Raw genomic sequence first — 18687 nt, 5'->3', positions numbered from 1 at the left:
AGACAGTCTCCCTCAGGAGAAGGCTGAGGAGCTCCATCAGCCAGTAGCCAAAGAGCAGGAGTGCAGCAAGTACAGGTGCAGGGGCAACATATGATGCTTTCAAGACATTTTGAGCCTCCGCTATGAGTATTGGATTGCACAGACTCGCCTGGCTGTGCATCTTGGACCTAGAACTAGCAGTTAAGGAGAAGCTGTTGGATGTTTCGTTACAGGGAGACAACTTTTTTGGTGACAAAGTGGAAGAGGTAGCCGACCTCATTAAGAAACATTCTGAAACCATGAAGTCGCTATCCTGACCCACTCCTGGCTCAGCTTCCACATCAAGAAGGTACGGTGATGGAGGATAACCAGCACTTCTTCCTCTTCTTCCCTCAACCCCCCACCCCACAATGCTAACATAGCTCCCTCTCCTTCCCTTACCCCCCCCCCCCCCCGTTTCTCACTCGTCAAACCTGCTTTGTTTGCCTGCCCCCGCAAATTTAACAGGCTACTTGGACTAGCCAGATCCTTCCCTCTACCGCATCTCATCCCTCTAACACAACTTCCTGTGTACGCAAGAGTGGGACTCAACAGAGGGAAGGATCCAGCACCAACCAAGGCAGCCTATTAAAGCTGCAGGGGCAGTCAAACAATGCAAGTTTGACAGACCGAAGGAGACAGGGAGAAGAGGAAGCGAGAAGTGGTGCTGGACTTAGGAAAGGGGGGGGGGGGGGTTGAGGGAAGAAGAGGGATCAGTGCTGGTCTCCATGGCAGAAGAGGGGAGAAAAGACATGCTGTACACTTTTAAAATAAACAAAATACCTGATGCTCTGTGCTTGCCCCGCAACACACTGGTTGAGAACCCCTGTATTAGACTGATGTAGTCCTGTGGGATGATGGTGGGCGGAAAATGTACACGTGCAGTGCTTCCAAGGCTTTGAGAAGGAAAGCTGGGGAGTACTTACCTCAGTGGGCTCCATCGAATGAAGTCACCCACTAATAGGAATGTCCTTGGAGAACACGTGCTACAGGTGAGTAACTTTGTTTAATGATTGCTGTGTATTATATCTAGTGAATAAATTGTGCAGTTTGCTACTGGTTGCTGTGTGTCTGGCCTCTGGTAATAATGAAGCATGGTAATATTTGTTGCCTTAGAAAAGTTACACACTACACCTGAAATCCATTCTTTCACATCTCTTGACAGTGACATCTAATATTTTCACACTTCTGTTCAATTTCTTCTTCTTTCCAAATCAATAGAATGTTTGGGTACTGATTCATTCAAATCAACCCCTCTTCCCTTCTGGTCAGTGATATACAAAGAGACAACACAAATGCAGAAGGGTTTGAAAGAATTCCAGAACCTGTGCTATGCAGGCCTTCCCCACTTTTTTGTTTTGCATTCTACTTGGTCAAATCTGTATCACATCACAGGGAGTTTACAAAGATCATGAATTTGGGGGACCTGCCTATTTCATGGATATTACGTTTACTTTTTGTTTTTGCATCCAATGCACACCAAATTTTCTAGAGATGCCATAGGGACAAACAAGATTTGGATACAGTATCTGTTTTTGAAAATCCACACAGTTATTTGTACATACCAGAAAATAAGCTCATAAATGCTGTGTGGAACCTGCATGGTTGTAGGTTAATTGTTTGGGGGGGGGGGGGGGAGGTGGGGGGTTGGGGGGGAAGGGTGTGTGACTGTACCAGGTCCTACATACAAACATAGATTCCATATCATCAAGCTGATCAATCCATAGACTGGTGGGTTGTGTCCATCTACCAGCAGGTGGAGATAGAGAGCAAACTTTTGCCTCCCTATATGTGGTCATGTGCTGCCGGAAACTCCTCAGTATGTTCTCTATCTCAGCAGGTGGTGGTCACACACAGCAGCAGCTCTGGCTAGGCCTCCAAGCCTAATCCTTAGGTTTTGTTGAGGCCTGGGGTTGAGGGCTCTTTTGAGCAAGTGCAAACCTGGTGGTGCCAGGTCCCTCCTTTTCTCCCCCCTCCCGCTGGCTCCGTTTAAAAAAAAAAAAAAAAAAAAATTTTAAACGTCTTTAAAGGCGTTTAATTCGACGTTTCTTTAAACGTTCATTGCAGCTACTCACTGGGACACCAGTTCGTTACAGCTCGGAGCGGCAAGCAGGTAATTTTACCTTTTTATAGCGGGCAGGGGGTTCCCCGATTCTTCTCCTCGTGGCATATGGCGTCGGAGGACGAGGGCGCAAAGGGTCGCTCCCCGGATCGCTGGAGCGCTTCTAGAGGGGATGCGGGGGTTTTACAACCTGATTCGCCCTTGATGGGTGACAGTTTAGTGACCGATGAATGTCCCGGTCGTTCCTCCGGCGTGGCGGTTTTTTTCCCGCCATAAACGCCCATCCCCCGCTCCTCGCCTCCGCCATCTTGGCCGGCCACGCGGCTCGGACGGCTTCTTCGTGGGCCGCCCTTGAGGTTGGAGACATTAATGCCATGAACGCCCTTAATTTGGGCGACGGCACAAGCGGCTAAAGTTAAGCGCCGTTCTTCCCGCACGGCTCCTTCGCGGAGTTTCACGCCGGACGCCATTTTGGATGCGCAGCATGTCTCTCCCCCGCTATTGCGAGCGCCGGTTGAGAGTGCGTCTAGGGCTGTTGCCCAGGCTGCGGAAGTGCACAGTCTGGGGGGTTTCTCCCCCGAGTTTGTTTTGCTGCTGCATCAGGCTTTCCTCATGCAAAACGCTGCCCCTGCTCCCTCTTCTGATAAAGAGGTTGAGGTTCCCAGAGGTAAACGCCCTCGGGTTGATTTCCAGGCCTTGGAGGACTTTGTCTCCTCCGATGTAGATGAGGGCAGCGTGTCTGAGGTCTCCCAACGGTCCTTTGCGGATTCCTTGGAGGAGATAGATCCCCGCTCGGATGGAGCGGATGACCCCTCTGCAGCGCGGCTTTTTAGCCCAGAGGATTTGCCCAACCTGTTTTTACAGGCCATGGACACTTTGAAGATTTCCTCTCCGGAGGACGTCTCTCCCTCAGCCCCTGTTGGCTCTGCCATTATGCTGGGGACGAAGCGCCCGCCTAGATCCTTCCACGTGCATGATGCCATGCACACCTTAATTGCGGCTCAATGGGATGTCCCGGAAACGAGCCTTAAAGTGGCTAGGGCTATGTCCCGCCTCTATCCTTTGGCTGTGAGTGAACGTGAGGCCTATCTGTGGCCTACCGTGGATTCTTTAATCACTGCGGTGACTAAGAAAACGGCGTTGCCGGTGGAAGGTGGCACGGCCCTAAAGGACGCCCAAGACAGAAGATTGGAGGCGGCCTTAAGGTCGTCCTTTGAGGCAGCTGCTTTAAGTTTGCAGGCCTCAGTTTGCGGCTCCTATGTGGCCAGGGCGTGCCTGACTATGGTGCAGCGGGCTTCCCCCTCGGATCTTTCCTTGAGGGCTGATTGGCCGGCCCTGGAATCGGGCTTAGCCTATTTGGCAGACTTGCTGTATGATGTCTTGAGAGCCTCAGCTAAAGGCATGGCTCAGACAGTCTCTGCGCGGCGGTGGCTTTGGCTGAAACATTGGTCTGCTGACCACGCCTCTAAATCCCGCCTGGCTAGATTGCCTTTTAAAGGCAAGCTGCTCTTTGGGGTCGAGCTGGACAAAATCGTGACCGATCTCGGCACGTCTAAGGGCAAGAAATTACCAGAGGTCAGGGCTCGGGCTAGTACTCGTCCCGGTACCTCCAGAGGACGGTTGCAGGAAGGCCCGTCGGTACCCGCCCGGGCAAGTCGGGTTCCTCTGCCCCCTCTTCCTACAAGAGGAATTTCTCCCCCAAGCAGCATTCCTTTCGCAGAGACCGCCGTCCCGGAGGTGCTCCGTCCGGTCCTCCCCCAGGGTCTCGTACCCAGTGACGGGGCCTTGGTCCACGCCCCAGTGCAGATTGGAGGACGGCTGTCCTCGTTTCTGGGCGAGTGGACCACTATAACTTCAGACGCGTGGGTGCTGGAAGTCATCAGAGACGGCTACAAGCTAGAGTTCTGCCAACCCTTAAGAGACGGGTTTGTACTCTCTCCCTGCAAGTCTCCGGTCAAGCTGTGGCAGTGCAGCAGACCTTGGACAACCTGATCCGCCTGGGTGCGGTCGTTCCGGTGCCAAAAAAAAAGAATCAGATTGGCAAGGGACGTTACTCCATTTACTTTGTGGTTCCAAAGAAAGGAGGTTCTGTCCGGCCTATCCTCGACCTCAAAGGGGTCAATCGGGCCTGGAAAGTGAGGCACTTTCGCATGGAGACTCTCCGCTCTGTTATAGCGGCAGTGAAGGCAGGAGAGTTCTTGGCTTCCTTGGACATCAAGGAAGCGTACCTGCATATTCCCATCTGGCCTCCTCTCCAACGCTTTCTGTGTTTTACAGTCCTGAGACGACACTTCCAGTTCAGAGCCCTCCCTTTCGGGTTGGCTACTGCTCCGCGGACCTTTTCCAAAGTAATGGGGGTCATAGCGGCCTTCCTGCTAAAGGAAGGAGTACAAGTCCATCCTTATCTGGACGACTGGTTGATCCGAGCCCCCTCTTATGCAGAGTGCGGCAAAGCTATGGACCGGGTAGTTGCTCTTGTGAGCTCCCTGGGATGGATCATCAACTGGAAGAAGAGCCAGCTGCGCCCGACTCAGTCCCTGGAGTATCTGGGAGTTCGATTCGACACCCAAGTGGGCAGAGTGTTCCTGCCAGACAATCGGATTGTCAAGCTTCAGGCTCAGGTGGACTAGTTCCTAGTAGCCTCTCCTATTCGGGCTTGGGACTACGTGCAGCTGTTGGGCTCTATGACGGCCACGATGGAAGTAGTGCCCTGGGCCAGGGCTCATATGAGACCACTACAGCTATCTCTGCTGCTGCGCTGGACTCCGATGTCGGAGGATTATGCTGTGCGCCTTCCCGTGGACCCAGCAGTGCGCAAGGCGCTGAGCTGGTGGACGCAGACAGACAAGTTGTCTGCAGGATTGCCTCTGGTGACCCCGGAGTGGATTGTCGTCACGACAGACGCCTCTTTGATGGGCTGGGGAGCCCACTGCTTGGGAAGGACAGCGCAGGGGCTCTAGTCTCCTGCAGAGGCAAGTGGTCTATCAACCTCCTGGAACTCAGAGCCATTCGGTTGGTGTTATGGAGTTCATCCCGGTACTGGTGTTGTAGCCTGTACGGGTCCTGTCGGACAATGCCACGGCTGTGGCCTATATCAACCGCCAGGGAGGGTACCAAGAGCGCCCCTCTAGCCAAGGAGGCTATGAGTCTTTGCCAGTGGGCGGAAGCGAACCTGGAGCAGCTTTCAGCGGCCCACATTGCCGGAGTCATGAATGTCAAGGCAGACTTTCTCAGTCGCCATACCTTGGAGCCCGGAGAGTGGCAACTATCTGCTCAGGCGTTCTTGGACATCACGAAGCGCTGGGGCCAGCCGAGCCTAGATCTGATGGCGTCATCGGCCAATTGCCAAGTGCCGCGCTTTTTTCAGCAGAGGACGGGACCCTCGATCCCTGGGAGTAGATGCTCTTCTCCAACAGTGGCCGACACAAGAGCTCCTCTATGTGTTCCCGCCCTGGCCCATGTTGGGCAGGGTGCTAGACCGGGTGGCAAAGCATCCCGGCAGGGTAATCCTGGTGGGTCCGGATTGGCCCAGACGTCCCTGGTATGCGGACTTGATCAGGCTCTCAGTCGACGATCCTCTGCGGCTGTCAGTGGAGCAGGGCCGGTTACATCAGGGTCCCGTGGTGATGGAGGATCCCTCTCCCTTTGGTCTTACGGCCTGGCTATTGAGCGGCAGCGTCTGAGGAAGAAGGGCTTCTCAGACAAGGTCATCGCCACTATGCTGAGAGCGAGGAAACGCTCTACTTCTACTGCTTACGCCAGGGTTTGGCGTATCTTTGCAGCATGGTGTGAAGCAGGCTCACTTTCTCCCTTCACTGCTCCAATTTCTTCAGTGTTGGCGTTCCTGCAAGAAGGTCTGGAGAAAGGCCTGTCGCTCAGTTCCCTTAAAGTCCAGGTAGCGGCTCTGCCTTGCTTCAGGGGCCGCCTGAAGGATGCTTCCCTGGCTTCGCAGCCAGATGTGGTGCGCTTTCTCAAGGGAGTTAATCACCGGCGCCCTCCTCTGCACTCAGTGGTGCCTGCGTGGAATCTCAACCTGGTGCTAAGAGCATTGCAGAAGCCGCCTTTTGAACCCTTGTCGAGGGCATCTCTGAAAGACCTGACGTTGAAAGCAGTCTTTTTGGTGGCTATCACTTCAGCCAGAAGAGTTTCCGAGCTCCAGGCGCTCTCATGTCGAGAGCCTTTTCTGCAGTTCACTGAGGCAGGAGTGACTATTCGCACAGTGCCTTCCTTCCTGCCCAAGATTGTTTCTCGCTTCCATGTGAATCAGCAGCTCTGTCTCCCTTCCTTTCGTAGGGAGGACTACCCAGAGGAGTACTCTGCTCTTAAATATCTGGATGTGAGACGAGTCATCTTCAGATACTTGGAAGTGACCAATGATTCCGGAAATCGGATCATCTGTTTGTCCTGTTTGCAGGTCCTCGTAAGGGTCTGCAGGCTGCTAAGCCTACAGTGGCAAGATGGGTCAAGGAAGCCATTGCAGCGGCTTATGTGGCCGCGGGGAAGGTGCCGCCTATCCAGCTGAAGGCTCACTCCACGAGAGCTCAGGCGGCCTCGATGGCAGAGGCCGGATCCGTCTCCTTGGAAGAGATATGCAAGGCGGCAACTTGGGCTTCGGCTCATACATTCTCCAAGCATTACCGTTTGACTGTGGCTGCACGGGCGGAGGCCCGGTTTGGAGCTTCAGTGTTGAGGTCAGGGATTTCGATGTCCCGCCCTGGGTGAGTACTGCTTCGGTACATCCCACCAGTCTATGGATTGATCAGCTTGATGATATGGAAGGTAAAATTATGTATAATCATACCTGATAATTTCTTTCCATTAATCATAGCTGATCAATCCATAGCCCCTCCCAGATATCGGTTTTTATTCTGGTTGCATTTCAGGTTCAAGTTTAGTCTTCAGTTATTTCAGAAAGACTTCGTGTTCAAGTTCTTTCACTTGGATTCTTCAAGAGTTGAGACGAGTTTGTGTTACAGTGAGCTGCTGCATTCCTCTCCCCTCCGTTTTACGGGGCTGGATTGAGACATAAATTCTGCCGGCACTCCCTCCCGCTTCGTGCGGCTGTAGGGCAGCTTTGTACCCCTCCCGCTTCGGCGGTGTTAGGGTCAGTCAGCTCCTCCCGCGGTTGCGGTTGCAGGATAAGCCAGATCCCCCCGCATCGGCGGGTGTGGTGTCCCTCCCCCGCTCCGCGGGGATGAGCTGGACGGATTCCCCTCCCCCACTTGTGTGGGGATGAGCTGGGTTAATTCCCCTCCCCCGTTTCGGCGGTGGTGAGCTGGGCAGAGTGTCCCTTCGTGGGTGTAATTCTCTAAGTGCTGAGTCCTGCGGATGGAGCTTTGATATCGACATACTGAGGAGTTTCCGGCAGCACATGACCACATATAGGGAGGCAAAAGTTTGCTCTCTATCTCCACCTGCTGGTAGATGGACACAACCCACCAGTCTATGGATTGATCAGCTATGATTAATGGAAAGAAAATTATCAGGTATGATTATACATAATTTTACCATATAACAGATCATGGGGGACATAAGGCCAATCCACTCTGCCCAGTTCGGTTCTCGGTGCAATACCATGGATCCTAGTTGAACTCTGGCCTTCTCTTTGTTTCTCCAGAACTAGGACTCCTCTGTGCTTATTCTAGTCTTTCCTATATCCTCCTAAGGTGTTGGTGGTGGTGAGTGGTCTTGCAGTACTGCCATTTTAGTCAGTCTGGTTTTCTGCAGTGACTGACTGGTTTCTTATGTTTAATCTCTTTATTGACTTTATTCTTATTTATTTCTCACCAGAACTTTTGGATCTGGTAGACTTTTCAATCTTTTAACATTTATTATGTGACCCAGAAACACCATTTAAATCTTCTGCTATTAATTCATTCTGGGACATTCAATTCTGTGGTTTTGTGAGAGCAATAGGGTTGTGTTACTCCATTGTATTCTCTAACGATGTTGTTCTGTCTCACAGATCGTGTCTGCAGTGCAATACTGTCATCAAAAATCAATTGTACATCGAGACTTGAAGGTAAGATGGGCTGAGAGGGGGACAGGAGGTGCTCTAGAACAGCTTCTTGTTGATCCTTTTGTCTGGAACAGTCACAAACCTTTCTACTCAGTGATGAGTTTAGAAATATATCACCAGAAAATAAACTAGGCCATCTTTGCTTCTTGTCCTTGCACCTTCTCCAGGGCTATATAGTGATAGTGTCATTTGGAACGTTTCCACGGCCTATGCTTTAGCATATGCCACTTTTGTTATACCTGCAACAAGGCTATTTAGATAACCACGGTCATCAGCAGATTTTCATGGCCCCCAAGGATGTTTGCTATAGTAGTAAGATGTATTAGGATCTCTTGTAGGAGATTTCACTGTCAATGGACCCTTTTTGGTTTTGCACACTTTTCCATAAGTCCTAGAAGGGTGTTGGTCATGTTTAAGCTTGACTGCTTTGGACTGTCTCCCCACAGGCTGAGAACCTGCTGCTGGATGCTGATATGAACATCAAGATTGCTGATTTTGGCTTTAGCAATGAGTTCATCTTCGGGAACAAGCTGGACACATTCTGTGGAAGCCCACCCTATGCTGCACCTGAGCTCTTCCAGGGCAAGAAGTATGATGGGCCTGAGGTGGATGTCTGGAGCCTGGGAGTTATCCTGTATACTCTGGTTAGCGGGTCCTTGCCCTTCGATGGCCAGAACTTAAAGGTATAGGTATACCCTGCTCTTCCATACAAAGGCACATATCCTCTTTTGCCCTCATACAGGATTGTTCTCAGCCTGCATGCTTCCAGTGATCTGCATCAGCTACTTAGCAACTGATCAGCTGCAGGAGGCTTTCATATGCTTGTGTCTATGCAGTGTTTGCTCACGGCACACTGTGGGCAGAGGAAAGCATGGACCAACAGGCTGCTATTACTGCACACTTTATGGCTAGAGCCTTTCAAAGCAGCAGCACTTTAGGGGTCAGGAATGGTAAAATGAAAGCTGCTGCCTACTGGGTGTGTTCATTCACATAATGTCTTAAGTGTGAAACTTGGGGGTTTTGGCCGAGCCAGGCTTGGAACTCCTGCCTCATCCTAACCTTAGGTGCTCTCTCTCTGTATCAGCAGTCTCTGCCTTTTCCATGTTTCATAGCACAAGAGTATTGTCAGATAAGTATATATTTATCCCCAGCCGTGAATGGCTCCATCTGCATAGGTGGGGGAGTGTGTGATATGCAGCTAGCCTGCCACAGCCTTCCTACCGAATCCTCCTCTTCCCAGCTGGTGACACAGATGCTTCTGAAAACACAGGGAGCTATACAGGAGGGAGATGGAGGAATCCACACATATGCCTTGGGGTTGGGGAGTGGAGACACTTAGTTAGAAAATGTGTGGCTACAATATATAGTTATCATAACATAAAAAGTCTTGTAGACAGCTAATACCTTGTAGTTCTAAGTGGTTAATAGATGAAGAACAGGAGCAAACTCCTGGAATAATCAAAGTTAAATTCAAAATAATGAATAATATAATATAAACATGAAAAAAATTGTAGTTAACCATATGAGAAGTTGAAATTATATAAAGTCAGTAGGTTTTGAGACATGAATGGGGAGGATTTGAAAGTGACTGGGATGTTAGCAAGGCTTCTGTTGTAGTGGCAAGATCTGGGAGTCTACCTTTCATTGCCAGGAATGTCTGCCTTATGTTAAAAGACAAGCAGCCTTAACAGTGAAGAATTTTTCTTCATTGTGGTTGCCCTACCCAAACTGTCTTGTGTGCCAGAACCCTGTTACTGTGCCGCATGAATTACTGTTCAACCATGTAACATTATTCTCAGTCTTTCGCCTGTACTGTTATTTCTAGGAACTGCGGGAACGGGTATTGAGAGGGAAATACCGTATCCCATTCTATATGTCAACAGACTGCGAAAACTTGCTGAAAAAGTTCCTTATTCTGAACCCCAGCAAGAGGGGTACTTTAGAGGTGAGTAGCAGAAGCACATGTGCACAGGCTCCCCAAGTGTGTGCGCTACTGGGTGCTAGGGGTGCTTAGAAATACCACTTTTCTTGTCCTTATCTCAAAGTGCCACTGAATTACACCATGTGCCCTGATTAGAGAGATGAAGTGGAAATGACAGGTAGTTCTCCTAGATGGCTGAAAAATAGCTCTATCAGTCTGATAAGTGTTTGGTTCTGTTAGCTGAAGAAATGTTTTGGGTATGAGTTGATTTTACCAGCTAAGCAGTGGCATTTGAACGTTGTGTTTCAGGCCCATTTCTCTGCCTAGTGAAACTTAAAGCACCGTAGGAAGATGTGGCTAGCATAGGCCAAGCCTAGCATTATAAATACCTTTGCATGGCTGCAACATAGTAAATCTCAAAGAAAATGAGCCCAGAGCTTCTGTAGTGTAGCCAGTGTGAAATCACTGCAGAACCCAACTTACCCTGTCAGGTTTTTTTTTATTTTGGATTTTGCTTATGCTTTTTCAGTGGAAGTTCAAGACAAGTTACATTCAGATACAGTAGGTATTTCCCTGTCCCAGGAAGACTCAGTCTAGGTTTGTACTTGAGATGCTGAAAGGTTGAGTGAATTCCCCAAAGCCACTTGTGACCTGGATTGGCCACTGTTGGAAACGAGATACTGGGCTTGATGGACTTTTGTCTGACCCAGTATGGCGATTATTAGTTACATTCTTATTCCTTCCAAAAACACAAAATCAAAATTAAAAAAAAAATCCCCTGCCTGCTTCACTGGGACTGAGAGCCACTTTATAATTGTCTCTTCTGTTGACAAGATCGGCTTAGCCTGGTTAGCAGAGAACCCATGTGAGGTTTTTTTTTTCCTGACCTTTTCCTGTTTTTACCCCCACCAGCAAATAATGCGAGACCGCTGGATGAATGTAGGTCATGAGGATGATGAGCTAAAGCCCTATGTGGAGCCGGTTCCAGATTACAAAGACCCCAGGAGAACAGGTGAAGTGCCCTGCCAGATTCTTTCTGCCAGCAGCTTCTCTTCTGGTTACATTTCTCTCTTCTCTGGAAGCTTTTCACATTCTCTGAAAACTACCATGTCTTTTCAGAGCTCTTGTCAGGAAACAGCTTTGTGGTAGCATATGGACAATAAATGTTGGTGGTGTGGAGTTCTTTGTGACTGGCACAGTATCCTGTTCTCTACCTGCATAAGGTATGGCGTACTCAAGCCTCTGGTCTCTTTGCCTCCTTCTATAGAATTGATGGTCTCTATGGGTTACACTCGTGAAGAGATTCAGGACTCGTTGGTCAGCCAGAAATACAATGAGGTTATGGCCACATACCTGCTACTAGGGTACAAGAATTCTGAGGTACTGTTTCATTATCACATTTATGACTCGCCTTTCTAAAGATTAACATTACAAAATGTAATTTGATCAGCAATAGAAATATAAAAATTGCATTTTTATGTATGTTTTTACTAGTTTTTAGCTTGTTTTTAATGTGTGTTTAATTGTTATTTCTTTTATGTTTTTATTAATGTTTGCCTGAAGTGATGGAGCAAATTTTAGAAATTTTAGATCTCTTAGATCACTAACTGGCATCAGATTAGTACTCCCTAATAAACAAGACTGTCAGCTCAAAAGGATTTTTAACTGCATGCTGCTAGCTAAGGAGGAAGAACTGTGGAACTCACTACTCCAAAAGCTCAGACAAACGTCAGACTACATGAGATTGATAACTTTTGAAAACATAGCTTCTTCAAAGACGCTGTGGGATGACAATGAATCCCAGCCAGATGACTCAATAATACTTAATTGACAATAAGTAACACCCAAAACGAGGACTCTATAGAGCAGTTAGAATGACAGAAAACTCTTTATTAATCTTCTGGAGCTCACTTTAATGACAATATAATCTCTAATCCACAATCTCAGGTATTACAAAATGATGACATAATTTCCAATCCTTAATCTCAGACGACACTTAAATGTTTTTATGCTTCTATTTACTCATAAGTGTCTATAGTTTTGCTCTGCTGATTGCATTTATTATATTTATTATGCATTTATCCTGTTATACTGTGCATAGGGCGCTGTTTACTAAGGTGTGCTAGCATTTGTAGCGCCCACTAAACGCTATACACCCATATAGTCCTATGGGTGTCTCTAACATTAGCATGTGCTAATTTTTAGCATGCGCTAAAAATGCTAGCATGCCTGTAGCACAGCTTAGTAAGCAGGGCCCCTAATGTATATGTTTACTTTTATTTGATATACTGCCTTTATAGGTCAAAGTGGTTAGCAAAGTTTATAAAAAAAAAAAGTTAAGGAAAAGAAATCGAGCAAGATCAAATAAAAGTGTTAAAGAAGACATTCACTTCTGCACTCCTGCATGGCTAATGGGACAAGCTGTCTGCGGGCAAGATAAACGCCAGTTTAAAAAAATGGCTCTTAAGTAGAGTTTTAAATTTAGGAAAGGAGAGTTTTGATCTGAGGGCTGGGGTAGGTTGTTCTGAAGTTTAGGGGCTGTTGATAAGCCAGTCATGGAGAGGGAAGAACCAGATGATCTGCTTCAAGGGAATGAAGTGAATGGAAGGAGTGTAGGGAATTATAACAGAGGAAAGATAGGAGGGGGAACCAGAATAGAGTACCTTGTGAGCAAGAATCAAGATTTTTAAACCAGACGTGATAAGGAAAAGGCAACCAGTGAAACTGAAGAAAGAGAGAAATGACATGGTCAGATATTTTTGATTACAGAAGAAGATGAGCTGCTGATTTTTGAAGGGTTTGAAGATGTTTGAACGGAAGTAATACCTGCATAAACTGAGTTACAGTAATCAAGTCATGATATAATGAATGCGTGAATGAGTATGCATTGCTGTGAAGTTGAAACACTAATAGATCAAAGACAGCTAAGCCAAAAAAAAAATCTGAGTTGAACAACCTTAGAAATCTGAAACTCAGAAGTTAGCCGTGAATCAATGGTAACCCACCCCTAGGTAACAAAATGATGAGACTGGAACTAAAGATGTGTTGAAAAAAGTGAGAGGTAGTGAGAGAACAGGGTAGGAATCAGACACCTAGCAAGCTGTGGTGTTGGATGGGTTCGGTACAAGTCTATGTGCAGAAAGCCAGTTATACAGAGCTTGAGTTGCTTTATAAAGAGGACCAAGATCTGGAGAAACAAAAGAGTTGGGATAAATAAAGAGAATATCACCAGCATAGAGAAAACCCCCAAATGTGATCCTGAAGCAGGGTTGCAAGGGGGCTTAAGAAAATATTGACGAGTAGAGGGGGAAAGAGCAGAGCCCTGGGGGGACCCCACACCGAACACGTTAAAATGTTTTACTGTACAATATCATTTTGAACTAGTCTTTCCTCCACCTAGAACTTAAGTGGAGGAGTGGCCTAGTAGTTAGGGTTGTGGACTTTGGTCCTGGGGAACTGAGGAACTGAGTTCGATTCCCACTTCAGGCACAGGCAGCTCCTTGTGACTCTGGGCAAGTCACTTAACCCTCCATTGCCCCATGTAAGCCGCATTGAGCCTGCCATGAGTGGGAAAGCGCAGGGTACAAATGTAACAAAAAAATAAATTAATTAAGGGTTCAGTGGATTATAAATGCCAACCTTAAATTAAATACAAATAAAATAACTTACCTTAAAAGAAAACATACTTCTCCAAGGACAGGCACTATTGGCACGGCACAGGCCACACCTACCAGCATCTGGGACTCACGTCCCTCTGCATAGCTGGCACCACTCTGATATAGTGCCACCTTGCTGATTATTGCAGCACTGAGGTTTGGGGAAGGCCTCTCACAGCTGGCTCTGGTCCCATGATACACACTGTATGAAAGATTGAGGAGGGGGGGGGAGAGGGGGGCTCAAGCTTTTCACTACAGACTCATTCTATTCACAGAAAACACTCCTCCAGCTACCCCAGGAGTCACAACTTGTCTGGACCATCTAGACACTGCCCCCTCCCCCAAGTCAAACAACATTGCAAAGACACTTGGATCAAGACCTTCACAGCTTCTCTCACTCTGCCCAGGCCAGAGCTCTGCCTAGGCCAGAGCTCTGCCTTCTCATCTGCAACTCCTGGACCTCTGCAACTGATTTGTGGCACAGCACCTCTCAGCACAGGGTCCTGCTTCGTTTACCCTACAGCTGAAACACAGAGCACCAGAAGGAAGTGCTCTAGCAACCTGTCGGCAGAAGTGGTTGTTATCCCCACTCGCCTCCCCCCAACTCCTCCTCTGAGCCTCTCCCTGGATTCAGACCCATCAGATGAAGGTGAGATTTGTGAGTCTGTCAGCTCTGATATCTCCTTCACTTCATCGTTGTCTAACTCCCCAGGCATACCTTCTGATGCCCCATCTCCTCCACCTCTCCCTGTCTCTCTACCAAAGTTTCTGCAGAAATTTGCCAACAATTTTCACTATCACCCAGTGATACAACTGACCCGTGATAATAAGATCTTCAGCATCCACAAACATCTGGTCACCACTAAACCCATGGTGAATCTATTGTTGACAAGATCCTCCTCAACCACAGGGATGGTAATTTATTTTTATTTATTTGTTACATTTGTACCCCACATTTTCCCACCTATTTGCAGGCTCAGTGTGGCTTACATAGTACCGTGAAGCGTTAGCCACCACCGGTGATGAAACAAATACAAAATGATGTTATGATTGAATGAGATTCGTGTGTTGCAGACACATTAGGGAATCGTAGAGGAGAAGAGTTATATAGTGTTAATTACGAGCTTTGATTTCGTTGTGTCGCAGGGTTCAGGCACTTAAGTTGGGTCAGTAGGGTATGCCTTTTCGAACAGGTTGGTCTTTAGTGATTTCCGGATGTTAAGGTGGTCGTACGTTGTTTTCATGGTTTTCGGTAGTGCATTCCATAGTTGCGTGCTTATATAGGAGAAACTGGATCCATAAATTGATTTGTACTTGAGTCCTTTACAGCTAGGGTAGTGAAGATTTAAGTATGTTCATGATGATCTGATTGTGTTTCTGGTTGGCAGGTCTATGAGGTCAGTCATATATCCCAGGGCTTCGCCATAGATGATTTTGTGGACCAGGGTGCAGATTTTGAAAGTAATACGTTCTTTGATTGGGAACCAGTGCAGTTTTTCTTGAAGGGGTTTGGCGCTTTCGAATCGCAATTTTCCAATATAAGCCTGGCTGCTGTGTTTTGAGCGGTCTGTAGTTTCTTTATGAGTGGCTCTTTGCATCCCGCATAAATTCCATTGCAGTAGTCAGCATGGCTTAGTACCATTGATTGTATCAGGTTGCGGAATGTTGCCCTCGGGAAGAATGGTTTCACGCGTTTGAGTTTCCACATTGAGTGGAACATTTTCTTGATTGTAGAGTTAACTTGGCTTTCGAGTGTAAGGTTCCAGTCGATTGTGACATCGAGGATTTTCAGGCTGTCTGAAATAGGGAGGGTGTTATCTGGGGTGTCTAAGTTTGTGGGTATGTTCGAATTGTATTGGGATGAGAGGATGAGACTTACCACCAAAAGGTCATGCAGTAGATTTGAGAAAACCCAACTGCTGCATCAATCTATCATTATCACATTGGCCATGAAGAACCTTGAGCTCTTCCCACTTCAGTACACCCCCTAGAAAAGAACAGGAGATCTTAGATGTGGTCAACAAAGTGATCTTCCAGGGTACCATGCTAATCTCCCGCATTGTTGCCCATCAATTGCAGCTTATCCTCTACCACAGTTGTTTTCTGGAAATTCAAGATATATTCTGATGTCCTTTTCCCAGAAAGTGAAGAACTCTCCTTTTCCACAACAAGAATGCAGAAAACACCTTTTTCACTCTGCATTTGACATGTTCAAGACCGCCTTGCACACTGCTGGCTTGTCTGTTGCAGCCAGGCGCATGGCATGACTGAGAGCCTTGGGTCTCCAAAGACATCTATGAGCATCAGATTGTCGTCTCCTGCTCTTGCCTTGTCGGCATCACACCTGCTCTGGAGAAAATATTTTGTGACAGTCACTACTGTCATCATCAAAGACCATTGTACCATCCTCCAATCCCTCTTCACCAATGGTGTGGTCTGCACACCAACATTCAGGAGACTATATGGATTTTGTCAGGAAATCCTACTCCAACCTACAGTGCTACTATGAATACCCAAGATGGCAAGCTTGACACCAAAGATCTCAATGTTGCCATAGTCCCACCAGCAAAGACCACAGCCAAGGTTGAGGTATCAGAGCAACCCGCTCATCTACAAAACCTACACCCAGTTTTTGACAACCTGTTGGTGGAATCCATACTGGTGGGGGACCAATTCCCACATTTTGTGGGTGCCTGGGCATGGATAACAGCAAAATAATGAGTTCATGGCATCATCCGACAGGGTTATCTTATCAGATTCCAAAACCATCTACTTCACAAGCCAGTACCCACTATTGAGGCTCTGGAAGAGCTTCACCCCTTACCCTTTCTGCTAGGGGAGATCCACATCCTCCTCCAGGTTGGAGTCATAGAACAGGTTCCCCCTTTGTAGATCAAAGATTCTAGTCCGGCCAGTTCTGGACCTCTGTCACTTCGACAGATGCATTCACAAGGAAAACAAAATTCTGAATTCACTCCGTAGCAAACTTTTCCTGTTTATCTAAACAGACTGACTGGCCTCTCCTGATTTCCAGGTTGCTTGTACCCATGCTTCTAAGCCATGGACCACCATTTTTTGGCTTCTCCGAACTGAGGGTGTTCATGAAATATGTGGCAATCGCTGCGATGCATCTTTGTAAGCAAGGAATTTATGTATGGATATGTTTGTTTATTAAAATGTGTATTTCCTTGGAACAATTCCATTCAGGATGGTGTGCAAGCAAATGTTTCAATAAAAGTATTAAAACCTTCAAAGATAAAATAAAACTAAATTTGCATATTCCCATATCTTGACGACTGGATTTGATTGTGTGGGATCCTTAGCCCAAGAGGCCCAAACCTTGACCCACACCACTGTGACCCCCCTCCAGATGCTCAGCTTTATCAATACTAAGTCACAATTTTCTCCAGCCGATCTTGGGAATCTACTGGGGATGGATATCTGCACAAACACAACCAAGGCATTCCTACCATCTCTGAGGGGCAGGTGCCATCATCTCCCTTGCACAACACATTGCATCCATGAAGACAACACCAACCAGAACTCTACTAAACTTTTGGGATATCTAGTGGCAGTAGTCCACGTAGTTCTGTTCACCATGTTTCATATGCTTCTTCTACAGTGGCCCTTACACAAGCAATGGAACCATCACACTCTTGTCACTTTCACAAGGTCACGATTGGATCCTGGATGTGCTCAACTAATGGATAAAGTGGGACAGTCTCTTCATTGACAAATCATTTCAGCAACCCCAGCATCAACTGACACAACAGATGCGTCCAAATGTGTCTGGGGAGCCGTACAAACCCACCTTTCTGGATGAACCTGCCAAGCATTTGGACTCACTGAGAGAGGAGGTGGGCTGGCTGGTTCTGATATGGGCTCCTGGTACATGCTCAAAAGGACCTTTTTAAAGGGTCTTTCTTAGCTCTGGTAGAGCAGTTTCATCCCTGGTGCCATTGGATGACATTACTGACTTACCCTGTTATCTATCAAGAATTTCCTTTACAGCTAAGTAACCTTGTCAACTGTATCTGACTGGTTAGTGGACTGCATTTAATTTTGCTTACCAGCAAGCTAGTCTTTCTAAATAAGACAAAGTAAAAGTGCCTCGAATTAGGGCTATGTCAGTATTTATAGCCCATTTCACAAGTATCTATATAAGGTATCTGTAGAGCTGCCACATGGTCCTTCCTTCATGCCATTTATATGACACACAAAATTACATGGACAGTACAGTAGAGCAAGCAGTTTTGAATTTTATTTTATTTTTCTATAGGTAGTATCTTAAATCTAAAGAAATCTTGGTTGCTTAAAATCTGCCAATCCTAATATGTGTCACATCTAAACATTCGTAAGTTATATACAGCTGCTTTTTTTCAAAACATAGTAACGTAGTAGATGACGGCAGAGAAAGACCTGTACAGTCCATCCAGTCTGCCCAACAAGATAAACTTGTATGTGATATTTTATATGTATACCTGACCTTGATTTGTATCTGCCATTTTCAGGGCACAGACTGTAGAAGTCTGCCCAGCACTAGCCCCGCCTCCCAACCACTGGTGCTGCCACCCAATCTCTGCTAAGCTTCTGAGGATCCATTCCTTCTGAACAGGATTCCTTTATGTTTATCCCACGCATTTTTTAATTCTGTTACCGTTTTCATCTCCACCACCTCCCGCGGGAGGGCATTCCACGTATCCACCACTCTCTCCATGAAAAAATACATTCTGACATTTTTCTTTAGTCTGCCCCTCTTCAACCTCATTTCATGTCCTCTAGTTCTACCGTCTTCCCGTCTCCAGAAAAGGTTTGTTTGCGGATTAATACCTTTCAAATATTTGAACATCTGTATCATATCACCCCTGTTTCTCCTTTCCTCCAGAGTATACATGTTCAGGTCAGCAAGTCTCTCCTCATGCTTCTTGTAACGCAAATCCCATACCACTTTTGTAGCTTTTCTTTGCACTGCTTCAATTCTTTTTACATCCTTAGCCAAGATATGGTCTCC

The 18687-nt window shown here is 47.0% G+C and overlaps 1 protein-coding gene across 1 annotated transcript in view; it reads left to right on the top strand.

Annotated features, from left to right (window-relative positions):
• MARK2 (microtubule affinity regulating kinase 2) overlaps positions 1-18687 on the top strand; it is a 225087-nt gene that overhangs the window by 155224 nt on the left and 51176 nt on the right. Inside the window, 5 exon segments of the mRNA XM_030219412.1 lie at positions 8046-8102; positions 8546-8782; positions 9925-10044; positions 10933-11032; positions 11288-11400. Coding sequence (XP_030075272.1) covers positions 8046-8102; positions 8546-8782; positions 9925-10044; positions 10933-11032; positions 11288-11400 — 627 coding nt within the window.

The sequence above is a fragment of the Microcaecilia unicolor genome, chromosome 11 (genome assembly GCF_901765095.1).
Source record: "Microcaecilia unicolor chromosome 11, aMicUni1.1, whole genome shotgun sequence".
NCBI classification, from domain to species: domain Eukaryota; kingdom Metazoa; phylum Chordata; class Amphibia; order Gymnophiona; family Siphonopidae; genus Microcaecilia; species Microcaecilia unicolor.
The sequence above is the reverse complement of the archived record's forward strand: the minus strand, read 5'-3'. Positions and strand labels throughout refer to the sequence as shown.